General features: G+C 35.4%; 2 protein-coding genes across 2 annotated transcripts; both read left to right on the plus strand.

The window, feature by feature from the left end:
* The first annotated feature begins 4,756 nt into the window (after window positions 1–4,756).
* Window positions 4,757–5,695, plus strand: LOC125362002 (olfactory receptor 52E4-like). Its single transcript, XM_048360651.1, has one exon. The coding sequence runs from the start codon at window positions 4,757–4,759 to the stop codon at window positions 5,693–5,695; it is 939 nt and encodes a 312-aa protein (XP_048216608.1).
* Window positions 5,696–12,780: 7,085 nt separating this feature from the next.
* Window positions 12,781–13,725, plus strand: LOC125362376 (olfactory receptor 52A1-like). Its single transcript, XM_048361230.1, has one exon. The coding sequence runs from the start codon at window positions 12,781–12,783 to the stop codon at window positions 13,723–13,725; it is 945 nt and encodes a 314-aa protein (XP_048217187.1).
* The last annotated feature ends 566 nt before the right edge of the window (window positions 13,726–14,291 follow it).

Consider the following 14,291-nt stretch of genomic DNA (forward strand, 5'->3'; position numbering starts at 1 on the left):
GTTATGTATATTCATAAAACTGGTCTATAACAGAATTGAAATAAATTATTTGGTTCCAGGGGGAAATTTCTGTCAGCTCTCTGCTATGGAGTAATATAAACACAGACTATCAAATCAATGATCAGATGTTAAGAATACTTCCAGAGGCAACATAATCTTCTATAACTCAAAGAAACGAACATAGTTATTAATCCAGAAAAGTGAATGAGACTAATATGTTTGGGTAAAAAAAAGGTCTATTCCAAGTAGAGGTGATAATGATTCAACTAATTAGAGTAAACTAATGGCTCCACATGGCTTGATTCAAGTTCTCAGAGTCCCTGAACAGCTGATGTAGGTGCCTTCTGGGGACGCACCTGCTATGCATAAAGTATCCCTCCAGTGAAGCACACATTAATCCCGGGCTGATGTCCACCTTAACACTTGGATGAGAAGCAGGATATTGTCCCTGTGAAGGTCATATTTTACATTTGTGGGTATGGCTCACCAAAGGACCAGTCAGGTGGAGAAGCCAGTAACACTGGACACTGAGGAAAGTTTCTGAAAGTCACATCAGGTAGTAGTAGCCACAGATGAATGGCAGATTAAAGGGCCAGTCTCATAGCATAGCAAGGGAGCACCCAGAGATGCATGGTGACTATGAAAGCTGTGTGTAATCTTTTATCATCATGTATACTTTCCTGATCTCTTGGGAAGAGTTACTGTAGCTGCTCTCTGGAAAGCCTCGGGAAAGACATTTGCACTTTGGGCTGCAAAATCAGGTTGCCACTACTGTCCTGTTCAACAATATAAATCAAATGATTTGTAAATTTCTCCCATAAAGGGAGGTTTTGCAGAGTGCATTTCAGTGAATAAATTCTAGAAGCTTTACCATTTTCTTCCAACTAAATATATAACTTGTATCTGGAATATTTTGCCATTATTTTAGATAGACTCTAAACTTATTTTGATAGGAAACTTGACTTAACTCCATGTTGGTATTCAGTTCACTTGGTTTCTTTCTTTGACAATGAAATTCTTATCTATAATAGTAGCATAATATGGCATTCATTTACAAATCAGGCATTAGTATCCCCAAACCATATCCATGGGTAAGAATAATGTCAAATTGTACAATGTAATGTGAATCAATAAATTTTGCTGGAAACTTCCTGCATACTATCTTCCAAAGGAGCCATGTGATATAGGTACTAACTGCCACTGATAAATGAAATAAGATTCAGGTAATGAGTTCTCTAAGGCCATTAGTAAGAGGGAGATTCAAAACAAAACGATGTTTTCAGGGCAATGTCCGTGAATATCAAGTGAACTGATTTCCAATCACGTATGGAAGAGAGATGAGTTTTGTTAATTTACAGCAAGAATCCATGGGTGAATTAGATATTACGAGGATATATTATTTCTTAAATAATGTAAATTAAGACCTCTTCCAGCAAATCCACATGTGTGAAAATTTTACAAAAAGCAGGATGGAGTAAAGAGATTGTTGGCTCACCTGTTAGGCCAATATCTCCCAGTGAATAATGAATGCCAAGAGAACTGTCTTGAGATCTTCTGGTTTCAAATCTATTCAGAGGCACTTAAAATGAATTATATTCTGTTCATTTGCACTTTAAATTTTAGGTGTAGGATGTTGTTATTTTTATCTATGCCAAATATGTCTTGTCCCAGAATTATTGTTATGGGAATACTGAAAAAGATGATTGTCCCTTTGTCATAGCAGAAGTACAAATAGATATGAAGGAGAGTAACAGAGAGTTCAGATAAAAGGAAAGGATCAGGAATGAAAAGGAGATTGTAGGACTGGGAATTTGGCTTAGTGGTAGAGTGCTTGCCTTGCATGCATGAATCCCTGGGTTTGATTCCTCAGCATCACATAAACAGAAAAATCCAGAAGTGGTGCTGTGGCTCAAGTGGTAGATGCAAAAAGAAGCCAGGGACAGTGCTCAGGCCCTGTGTCCAAGAGCCAGGACTGGCAAAAAAACAACAAAAAAAAGAAATTGTACCCAAACAGATACCAAAAATGACAGTTCATGTATATGGAAATCTCATAAAGGAAGGGATTGGGCTAATAAGGAGGGCAAAAAAAGGTTTAATACTGTCTAACTAGATTATTTGCAACTGTGAAAGTAGAACAATAAAATCTGTTGAAAATGTTTGGGGAAGAAAATAAGGGGCACAGGGACAAGGAAAGGAGTGAGTCATTGGAATACATCGTAAATACGTACGGAAAGGTAAAAATAAAATTTCCTTTATAATGTAAGATAACAAAAACTCCAGAAATTATTACAAAATATTTGCTCTTATAATTGTCTATTTACTTTATGCCTTTAAAATGTGATTTTGAAATGTGATAATAACTTAGTATTTTGATTTTTATTGAGATACATTATTCTCTTCAGCAAAAATTATCCATGTCTAAAGTAAACTCCCAAATTCAAAATTTTCTTATATCAAATTATATTCTGCCTTAAATTATAAATGGTAATGATGGAACTTATTTTGAGTAACATTGATATTTTACTTTAAAAATTTATATCTTATATCATTTTTATGGAGAGTTTGAAACATATCTGAGCAAAACAGAAAAACAATACAACTTACTACTCACTTTCAGTAAGCACAAATCTACACTTTTTCTTCAGGTATAAATTTTATTTTTTAAAGATAAGATTTGCATATACTTATGCACAAATCATACTTTTCATTTTTGACAAAGGTATACACTGATGTATTCTGTACCACTATAAAGATAAGGGCTATTTTTTATTGCCTTAAGCATCCATTTTTCCTTTATCCTGTTGTTCCCTGGCCCTTTTCATATCTGGCAGTAATTGTTGTTTTGTAACTAGTGGCAACATTGACTCAGATGAATGAATTTAGAGTCATTTATGCTTCGAATAATATATAATGGACCCACTTTTATTACTGATTGGAAATCCATCATGCAAGTATTCCAGGATTGATTTGTCTGTACATTTGTTGATGAGCATTTGTGTTGTTCCCTCTTGCTAGTAATTATAAATAAGGCTGGCATAAGCCTATTTGTGCAAGTTTTCATGTTCACGTATGCATTCATTTGTCTTGAGTAAGTATATCAGTGCTCATTTGTGTGTAATAATGGGTAGGTTACATTAATAAACTTTAACTCATAAGAAACAGCTACTCTCCTCCTCCAAACTGCTATTTTCATTTCACACTGTCTATAGGAGATGTTATTACTTTATCAAGAGCAGGCATTATCATGCCTTTTAATTTGAGTGATTTTAGCAGATATGCAGTAAAATGGCATTATGTGATTAATATACAATTCCTGACATTTCATGATTTTTGAGAATTTTAATGTCATATTTTCTTGGTCAAGTGTCAGTTTAAATTTTTTGTATTACTTAAAAATTTTTCTGTTGTAAAGGTGATATACAAAGAGGTTATAGTTAAATAAGTCAGGTATTCAGTACATTTTTAACAGTGTTTTTTATTTAATCATTTATGACATTGTGATTTTTTCTCAAATTTTAAAATAAATTGTTATTTATAGAGGTGTGTGTGTTGTGTGCGTGTGTGCGTGTGTGTGCGTGTGTGTGTGTACTGGGGCTTGAACTCAGGGCCTTTGAGCTCCCACTTGGCTGTTTTGCTCAAGGCTAGTGTTCTGTCACTTGAACCATACCTCAACTTTCAGTTTTTCTGGTGGTTAATGGAGATAAAACCCTCACAGACTTTCTCTCTGAGGCCAGCTCCAAACTGTGATCCTCAGATCTTAGACTCTCAAGTAGGATTACAAATGTGAATCACTGGCACTGGGCAAAAGTATGGATTCTTAGATCTGAAATTAAATGGTTAGCTCTAAATTTCACCTAAAAGTTTATGTAATATATGAACAAGAAAGTTTATTTCTTTGTTCTAGTATTGGTTTCTTCTTACTAATATTTCTTGATATTCTAGACTGAATAGAAATATCAGTGCAAACCAGATGGAATTGTTGTAGTCCCGGTCTTATGGGAAAATCTTGGAAATATATCAGTTCAGAATATTACCTTTTATGTTTGTCAAATTGATCATAGTTCATTTTTTTTCTGGTTCAATGTTTATGATTTTAATTTTTAAAGAAAGTCATGCCTAGCTGTGAAACAACTAGATATTTTACTACCTCTGTAAAATTATTGTTTTATATTAATTATGTAATAAATTCCAAAGTTATACTATAACGCCAGTAATGTGCTAATAATAGAGTTATCGAAGAAAGTATAAGACCAATCTTTTAAGAGATACATATGATCACATTGCTATCAAGACAACTAGAAATCAGGGACAATGAATAGCAGGTGGACTCTTGAGTGCATATCTTTATGACTATCACTTCCTAAAATCCATTCTGTCTCTAACTCCTCACTTCTTATTTATTTATTTTTCAGGAAAAAAAATTCAGGAGATTTTACTTGACTATCTACTCAACACAGGAACCAAGGTAACTTGAAGAGGTGCAAAACTGGTGGTTAAAGGAAGGATTCTCATGTGATTCATGACATTGCATACCCACCCGAAACTTCTACAATTCTCATGCAATATTAAGTAAGAGAGTCACTAATTTCAATATCTTGAAGTTATTTAGCCAATAATTACCTGCCAGTTTGCTCCTAAGAACTTATTTGGCATATCATTATGTCTAATTTTAGTCAATCACCATATCTTATTGTCTTCTGTCTCTCCAGAAATACTGAAGACGACAGTAAAGTGTCTTCCAAGAAGTCCTCCAAGTATGTCTTCTGCCAATATCACTGCTTCCTATCCCTCTGCCTTCCTTCTGCTGGGTGTTCCTGGTCTGGAAGCTTTCCATATCTGGATTGCTTTTCCTTTCTTCATTGTTTATCTGATAGCACTTGTGGGGAATTTCACCATCCTGTGTGTGATCAAGACAGAGCCGAGTCTTCATCAGCCTATGTTCTACTTTCTTGCACTTCTCTCTTTTATTGATCTAGGCCTCTCTACTTCTACCATTCCCAAGATGCTGGGTATCTTCTGGCTCAACCTTAGGGAGATAAGCTTTGAAGGCTGCCTCATCCAGATGTTCTTTATCCACACCTACACTGGTATGGAATCTGTTGTACTCTTGGCCATGGCAATTGACCGCTTTGTGGCCATCTGTTACCCACTGAGATATACCACCATCCTCACCAACAGAGTGGTGGCCATCATGGCCTCTGTTGTAGTAGGGAGACCAGTGCTTCTTGTCATCCCCTTCTGCCCTCTTCTCAAAAGATTGCCCTTCTGTGGACACTATATAATCCCTCATACCTACTGTGAGCACATGGGAATTGCTCGTCTGGCCTGTGCCAGCATAAGAATCAATATCATCTATGGCTTGTTTACCATTGCTGCCCTGATCTTTGATTTGATTCTCATTGCACTCTCTTACGTTCAGATCCTACAAGCTGTCTTCCGCCTTCCTTCCAGGGACGCCCGGCTCAAGGCCCTCAGCACCTGTGGTTCCCATGTCTGCGTCATCTTAGCTTTTTACACACCAGCATTTTTCTCCTTCATGACTCACCGGTTTGGTAGAAATATTCCTCGCTATATCCACATCCTTCTGGCTAATCTGTATGTGGTTGTTCCTCCCTGTTTAAATCCAGTCATTTATGGGGTCAGGACAAAACAAATTCGAGAAGGAGTTATGAGAGTATTTGTAAAGAAAAGGTAATTCAAATATATTCAGAAGTTTATAAACATTTTCCAGGCATTCTCCAGTTTGTTTTTCAGGGTTTCCATAACTTGAGTAAGGTAGAGGGTCACTTAGATGTTACTCTGGCCACTAATAGCATCTACCAACTCTCATTAGTCTCTCCTTTATATAATCTGCTTTGAATCTCAAGATTCTTCAGTGAGGGGGGCAACGATGTTTATCACATTATTTAGTACAAATATAAAGGAAGATTTGAATGGTTTTTGTTCCTTCAGGCCTTGACCCATGAAGTGATATTTTCTTACTCAACTTCCAACTATTTGTCTGTTAGTACCACTATCATTTAAGTGTTATTCCTCACTTTCACAGTCATGGCAATCTGCAAGCTAACTGTATACCCCCACATCTGTTTCTGAAACAAACTCATGATCTATGTCTAGTTCTAGAATGGTAACTAAACAAGAGGAAAGCATTATGTGAAAATAAAAGGTTTCTATACTTAGCTATAAAATGGTTATTGAATTTTAGGTAGATTGAATTCAATATTTATGAAACATGACCATCTATCATGACCAAATAGTATTTATCTCACAAGTTCAAGGGTAGTCATTGCCTCATAGTATGAATGTATTTTACCACATTATAAGATTATGTTAGTAAATGTGGGAAAAAATTCATGTAGTCTCATTAAAATAGTGAAACCAGAAAGAGATGGGAGGACAAAAACTGAAGGAAGACAGGAGAACTATCTAAACCAGATATAATGCATGTATCAAAACTAGACAGCTTTCTTTATACTTAATGTTTGTACAAAGTTTAATAGCTATGGTCCAAATTTAATATCAGAACATGTTTCATCACATCAATGAAAATTTTATTGGCTTTCTTCCCTTTCTGTTCCATTTCCAACTTTTTATAATGCTACCTGGGATTGTCTTTCAAATACATCTATCTTATGCATATACTTGCCTCTAAAATTAAGGTTATTATGTCCAAAGTGTACTGTCTTTTTCTACTAGGTATTTCAGGATATCTGGCAAAGGAAAAAAACAACCTGTCACGTGGATATAGATGATTGAATGATAGGAGGAACAGTCATGAGAAAAATTTTTAAAAAATTAGAATTTTATAGTTTAAGTAACCATCTGTGTTATAGAAGATACTTTGTCTTCTACAATATCTTTTTTGGCGATTTCTATAAAATAAGAAACTGAATTATCCATTAATTAGTAATAGAACTAGTTATTATTTCTGGTACGTGTGCGTGCACGCCTACACACACACACACACATACATAATAAATATCACATGGCGTAGAGAGAAGAAGTCAGAAAATTAACTGAAACTGGCTTGAGGGGATGTTCTTGGATTCTGAAAGTTATTAATATATTCTTTTGAATGATGGTTATCCAGTAGTAGTTTCATGTCAAATCTTATCATACTTAATAGGTTGTTACACTTTTATGGGAATTTGAGTTGTTTTCATTTTATGCTAGTATGCAAAGATCTGTTGTAAATATTAATGTAAAATCCCTATTATAGAATCATATGCTTGTTTCTCTCAAGTAAATACCAAATAGTAGAATTGCTTGGAAATAAAGTAGGCACTCATTTCTTTGCATGGCAGCTTTCAATATAGTACAAACATGAAACTATATTAATATGACTTGTGAGAAAAACAAACTTTACTCTCAAGACCTAAATTCTCCATTAAGTGCAATAGAAAAAATTCTATGGGAAAAGGAGATAAAACTATCTTAATGATGACACTTGAATTATGCATGTAGGGAATGAGAGAGCAGGAGTTACCTCACAGATCTTGAGGAACTGAGAAACTCTCAAATACTAATACATTTCTGAAGAAAATGAAAAAAAAATTAAAAGACGATCATTGATAGTACCTGAAAATATTCTCTTTATTACATGTCAAGCCAATTCAGTATAGATCATGAGCCTGGACCTATGGTTATGAAGCTAGACAGAGCTCAGAATAAAGAGAAACTAAATACAGACCAATCAATGATGGTCTTTCACAAGGCAGTTCAACCACATTTTGTGAAAAAATGAAGTTTCTGTGAAAATTATGTTTTCTTTTTGTGGATTTTTGTATAGATAAAATTTTTCATGTGTAATTTTGATCCAAAATGCTACTGTCACCTGGGAGAGGGAGGAAGTATGGTAGCTGCATATTGCAGTCAGTGAATTGCTGGTCTTTGCTGGTAATAATAAAATGAAGAGCTTTTTAAAAATACCCTCCCATTGCTGGAATGGAAAGCATATAGTGGATCACAAATTATAATCCTTGTTATCTGAGGGTTGAATGTAGGTCATTTATGGATCTGTTCACACAGTTTCACTGAAGTCCTCTGCCACCTCCATCACAAGACAAATGAGGTTATGCTGAACTATGGGATGCCTCCCAATTCACAGTTAACCAGGAACACATTGTCTCTGGGAAAAAATGTGTTGAAATTTAATCCAAAGTAAACATTAGTGCTTGCAGGTTTAGCTCAGGGGTAGAATGCTTGCTTAGCAATGCAAAGCCCTGATTTTGACCCCCAGTACCACAAAGAAAATAAAAAACTTAAAAATACTGCGCTGTAGGGAGTCTTAAACTTGGTAACAGTGTTAATTGCTAAATTAAATTGGAAGAAATTACTGACTACCTAAAATACATACAAAAAAAATCCCTATATGCAGCTTTCAGAAAATTTCTCATCCTGTATTTAAGATTCAAGTGATCATTCTTGGCTCAAAAACAGTATTTCTGATTTGCATTTTTCTAATCCTCACTTTTTTCGTAAAATAACATTTGGTCAAACAGGTAGCTTTATACCTTACAATGTAATTTTATTATGAATTGTGCCAAAATAAAAATTCATCAATGGCCTAAGTATACTCAACTCTGTTTGGATGTAGACTCTCAGTTTTCTGGCTTAGTCAATTTGTAATGGTGCTCATCTTAGATTTTATTTTGTGTGGGGAGATGATATTGCATTTCAAGCAAAATGGTTCATGAAAATAAACATGTATTCACTGTATTGCCAAGATCAACAAAAATGTAAATTCAGGCATATTTACATGATTATTAAAAAACTCATACCAGGTGAATAATATCAAAATGTATTACATCTATGGATGAAGATGACACAATAAAATCTACTGAAAACAGGAATAATAGAGGGCAAGGAGCACAAGGAAGAGAGAGCAATAGAATGGTTGATCTGATTAACATACAAAAAATGGAAGCATGAACTACCACAATGCAATTCTTTTGCACAATTAACATATATGTTTGGAGACGGGTGCCAGCAAGATGAGAGAGGTCAAATGGAGTGGCTGAATGCGTATGCATAAGTCCAATTACTCCATATACATGCATAAAAACAGAACAATAGAGCCTGGTGGAATTGTTTAATTGTTTTAAGCAGAGAGGAAGGGGGAACACATAGGACAAATCACTCTATGTACATATACTCTAAATACAAGGGGTAGGCATATGTTGAAGTACTGGATATACATGCATGAAAACAGAACAATAAGCCTGTTGAAATTGTTGTGACAAGAGAGTAATGGGCAGGGAGTTAAAAGGAGGGTGTTGTTGGAGTGAGGTTGGTCAATTTATACTGTATGTATATATGGAAATGTCACAATGAAACCCTTCTTGTACAATTAATATATACTAATGAAATCATAAAATGCTAATAAAATAATAAAAAATCAAACCCTAAAGTCATAATGCAACTTAAAAGTGCATTGGCCTGTAGGAATGACATATATTAAATAATTTTAGTAACAAGGGTAGCAACAGTGAATTCATAAGAACAAGTCTCTTCTACTTCAGTTAGACAGTATTGACAGATGAGAGAGTGTAAAAAATAAAATCTACTCTCTATTTCTATAGCTTAGGAAATCTCCAGTTCTTGATGTTTCTCCTACACAGCTCACCTTGTTCTGAATGTGACTCAACAGCAGTTTGTTTGCTAGTTTTCATTCCTGGGAGATTCTTTTTTTCCTAGAAATCAGAGATTTTTCTGCCCCTGGATACCAGGCAAGTCCTGCCTACTCTTGGTGAAGAAGCCTGGGGCGGGGCAGCTTAATGGCAGTCTCTAGGGGTAGCAAGAGGATAATGATGCTGATATTAGCTCAAGCTTTAAGGCATGCATGGTGGTGACTGTCTCAGTAGTGTCCCTCCAAGCAAGTTGGTACACCAAGCATACTTACATGCAGGACCTGCCCTCAGTTCCCACGGTAAGTTTCTTGTACAAATTTACAGCTAGAAATGATGACTTTATTTTCAGAGGAAAATAAAGATATTATTTGTCTATAATGTATCATTGTCCATGGTTTTGGTTTATTTTTATAAAAAGAATGAATTGTAATTTGTCTGTGGTTCTTTATTTCTCCCTCTCACCATATCTCACAATATGTTATATGAATGATCAGAAAAAGATCTATTCTGTAAATTATGACAATTACACCACACTAAATGAGAGTGCTGGTTCTCAGTTTACAGTGGAATGAATCATGGGTAAAATCTATAAATGGTACGTAGGTATCAAATATAATAGCAAATGGATCTTTCTGAAGTTTGCATTTTAGCCATTTGCTGAAAACTGCATAAATGTGTGACCTTGTTAAAGATATTATCATCAAATGGGCTAGGGTGAATGCAACAAATATTTATTCCTCTCAGCTATTACAGAATATTGAATGATTAAATTAATTAAAATTACAAAAGTACTGTTATTAAAAAAACTTTATTTTATTGTAAAGATGATGTATGGAGGGGTTACACTTGCATAAGTAAGGTAACGATTACGCTTCTTTTCAGTGTTAATCCCCACCTCATTTTCTCTGCTTTTCCACTCTTTTACTTTCCTCCCTTAGTTGTATAGTTCATTCCCAACATAATAACTAGTGAGCATTGCTGTTACATTGTTTCACACTTTATCCCAACATTTCTAAAATTCCCTTTCCCTTTCTCAAATCTGATAAACTTATATACCAGACATTGGGTACTGAAATCAGAAGCAGTGACCCCAGGGAATAAACCAGAGAAGAAAAAACAAGAAAGATGAAAGAAATAATGGCAAACAGTACACTAAAAAAGAAGAAGAAGAAAACAACAAGAATAACAACAAAGCTTTTGTTTCCATGTTGTGGAGATAATTTCTATCAGCATCATTTTATATGGTCATATGTACGTAGCTGTTGTGTTATTGAGAATCACTGCTAGGACTAAGCTAAGCATATATTAATTATTACAAATGAGGGAAACTATGGAGCCTATATTTCTGTGGGTCTGACTTCACCTAAAATGGTATTTTCCAGCTTATAATGTCTCTTTCACTTTCAGCCACAATAATCTCTGAAAAACTCCCACTCATAATTAATTTAAAACTTGCACATCTATACTATCATGTCTCTCTTCCTCTGTCCCAAAGATACCATGTTGATAACAAAGGAAATTATTTTTTCAAAAATAATGTTCATTGCTTTAATCAATATTTATGATTCTTTTCCTCACATGTGGTTCATTAGTATTGTTGAAGAGTAATAAGCAAAAAGATTTCAATGTTCTTGTTTTGTTACAAGCAAGTATTAGTGAAAAAATTATTTTGTACTACTACAAATGTGTACTTTAAGAAGAAGAATCATAAAACTGGCATTTTTCACAAAACTGTCATTCAGAGAAAATGAAACAGAGATTTCTATTATTATTCACAAAACATGTCCCTATGCCAGGTATATAGATATGGCCAAATCAGAGGACACATCTCTTAATGGAAGAGACTGGGGTCTGCTTTTAGGTAAGGAGTACTGGAAAAGCACAAAATGGCTCTGAAAAATCACAGAATGATGAATAAAATTGACTACTGGAATCTCAATGAACTGAGATCCCTTGGAAAGGGACATGAGCATTATGTTGAAAGGATCTACAAAACTCAATCCTCAGCTAATAGTATATTCTCTAAAGTTATTGAGAGGAAACAATTAGAGTGTTAATCATAGAAATTAGCGTCTACAAGTTTCCCTGAATCTCAAGGAATCTGGTGTACCCACTGCCTTACATATGAAACTGTAACCCCTCTGTACCTCACTTTGACAATAAAGAAGAAAACATTATTTCTTAATTTTTCATTATTTTCTTTGAGTAGTTGTTCAGAGGACTTGACATTTAACAAAGCAGTTTATAAGTGCAATATATCTTGATCAATGTCATTCCTTTCAACATTTGTACCTCTCTCTCCCAACCCACATTTCCCATCACTCTTTAAATTTGTAGGCTATCCACTGGATTCTTCTCTGCATTTTCCCTTGATTTTTAACATCTGGGAACTGGGAAAACTCTCTCTCTCTCTCTCTCTCTCTCTCTCTTTAAAATAAGTCTAAGCCTAACCAGGTTTTGCTTTTGATATTTATCATGTTATATTTGCTTAAACAATAAACATTATTTTGAAAAATAATTTCCTTTATTAAAATCTTGGGGTGTTTGGGGGTAGAGAATGAGAGAAATGACGACATAGATCTACAAGATTTTAATACCTCGATAATGTTTCTTGATTTTGATAACTCTATGGGTTTTTTTTTTCCTTTTGGCCAATCCTGGGGCTTGAATTCAGGGCTAGAGCACTGTCCCTGGCTTCTTTTTGCTCAAGGCTGGCACTCTACCACTTGAGCCACAGCTCCACTTCTGGCTTTTTTTTTTTTTCTATATATGTGGTGCAAGGAATCAAACCCAGGGCTTCATGTATATGAGGAAAGCATTCTACCACCAGGCCATATTCCCAGCAGATCTTTATGATTCTTTTTACAGCCTTTCTTTTCCACTCAGCAAATCTCCTCTGATTCATATTCACTTAGACAACCAACTTCTCCTGGCTGCGTGTAACAGAACACTGGTCTGTCCTATTTGGAATATTCTGGCCACACTCCCGTACAACACATTAAACTTTGAATGATAGACAATATGTTTCGCTGACAGTGACTGCAAGATTCACAATGGAATGACATTAATGACTGAGAACTTTTCAGTTACCACCCGACTTCTCTTCCACAGGCATCACATTGTGTGGGAAGGAGACAGAACAAAAAGTGCAATGAAACCCAACAACGTGTCCTATTTGAACCCCAGCACTGTTCTTTTGATTGGCATTCCCGGGCTAGAACATGTTCAGTTTTGGATTGGGTTTCCCTTTTTTGCCATGTGCCTTGTGGCTGTTTTGGGAAATACCATTTTACTGATCATCATCCCCGCAGAACGGAGTTTGCACCAGCCCATGTACCTCTTCCTGGCTGTGTTGGCAGCCACTGACATAGGCCTTTGTGCGGCCATCACTCCCAAGATGTTGGCCATCTTTTGGTTCAGATCTTACTACATGGAGTTCGATGCCTGCCTCGCCCAGCTGTTTTTCATTCACACATTGCAATGCATGGAGTCTGGCATTTTATTAGCAATGGCCTATGACCGTTACATTGCCATTTGCAATCCTCTGAGGCACAGTTCCATCCTCACACCTTCCATCCTGGGTCACATGATAGTGGTGGTGGCAATCCGAGCCGTTGTGCTGGTTGGTCTGCTACCCATTCTGATTAAAAGACTGCATGCTTTCCATTCTGTTCTTATTGCCCACTCTTACTGTGAGCACATGGCTGTGGTTAAGTTGGCTGCAGAAGATGTCCAAGTCAATAAAATATGTGGTCTTTTTGTGGGTTTTAGCATACTTGGATTTGATATGATTTGTATCCTTATATCCTACGTCCTAATTTTTCAGGCTGTCTTTCGACTACAGCAAAAAGAGGCACGGCTCAAAGCATTCAACACGTGCACAGCTCATATTTTTGTTTTCCTTGAGTTTTATATTCTTGCTTTTTTCTCCTTCTTCAGCCACCGTTTTGGACATGTTCCCCCCTCAACACACATTCTCCTGTCTACCATTTACCTCCTTCTTCCACCTGCACTCAATCCTATTGTCTACGGTGTAAAAAACATGGTGATTCGTAAGCGTGTGGCACAGATTTTCCTTATGAATCATGGATCCTAGCATTTGTCTAGCAAATGCTTATGGCTATGAAAATGATTGTTGTTTCTTTTTTCCTCGAGAAAATTAATACACTCTATGTTTACACTCTATGTACTCATTATGTTTGACATGATCACTCTGTAGCATAAAATTATTTAAGTAAAGATTACATGGCTAAGAGTATAACTCAGTGGTGTAGCACATACTTAGTACATAATGAAGCCTTCTTGGTTTGATGCCATCAAAAACAACAGCAGTGAAAAATTACATTGAAATACAAAGTATTCAAGTAAAACCTGACATTTCTACTTTTGGTGAATTGATCATTAATCTAATTTTTATCATTGTTAAAATTCTCTTTGCAATTTGTTTCTAATTGTTTTTGACTCCTTAAACTTTGTTTTAGGCTAATTGTTCAGAATAGGTATATTTTCTTCAGTTGATTTATTGTAATGATGGAATCTACCATAAAACATGTGTTTTATAATTTTACATTATCTCTCACTCAAAGTATAAGATGCATTTTAATTATGATTTTTTTTTTTGGCCAGTCCTGGGCCTTGGACTCAGGGCCTGAGCACTGTCCC

Source organism: Perognathus longimembris, chromosome 13 (genome assembly GCF_023159225.1).
Source record: "Perognathus longimembris pacificus isolate PPM17 chromosome 13, ASM2315922v1, whole genome shotgun sequence".
In the NCBI taxonomy this organism is placed as follows: Eukaryota; Metazoa; Chordata; class Mammalia; order Rodentia; family Heteromyidae; genus Perognathus; species Perognathus longimembris.

Coding starts and splice junctions, on each gene's coding strand:
- LOC125362376 (XM_048361230.1), top strand. CDS start 12,781: ATGAAACCCAACAACGTGTCCTATTTGAACCCCAGCACTGTTCTTTTG.
- LOC125362002 (XM_048360651.1), top strand. CDS start 4,757: ATGTCTTCTGCCAATATCACTGCTTCCTATCCCTCTGCCTTCCTTCTG.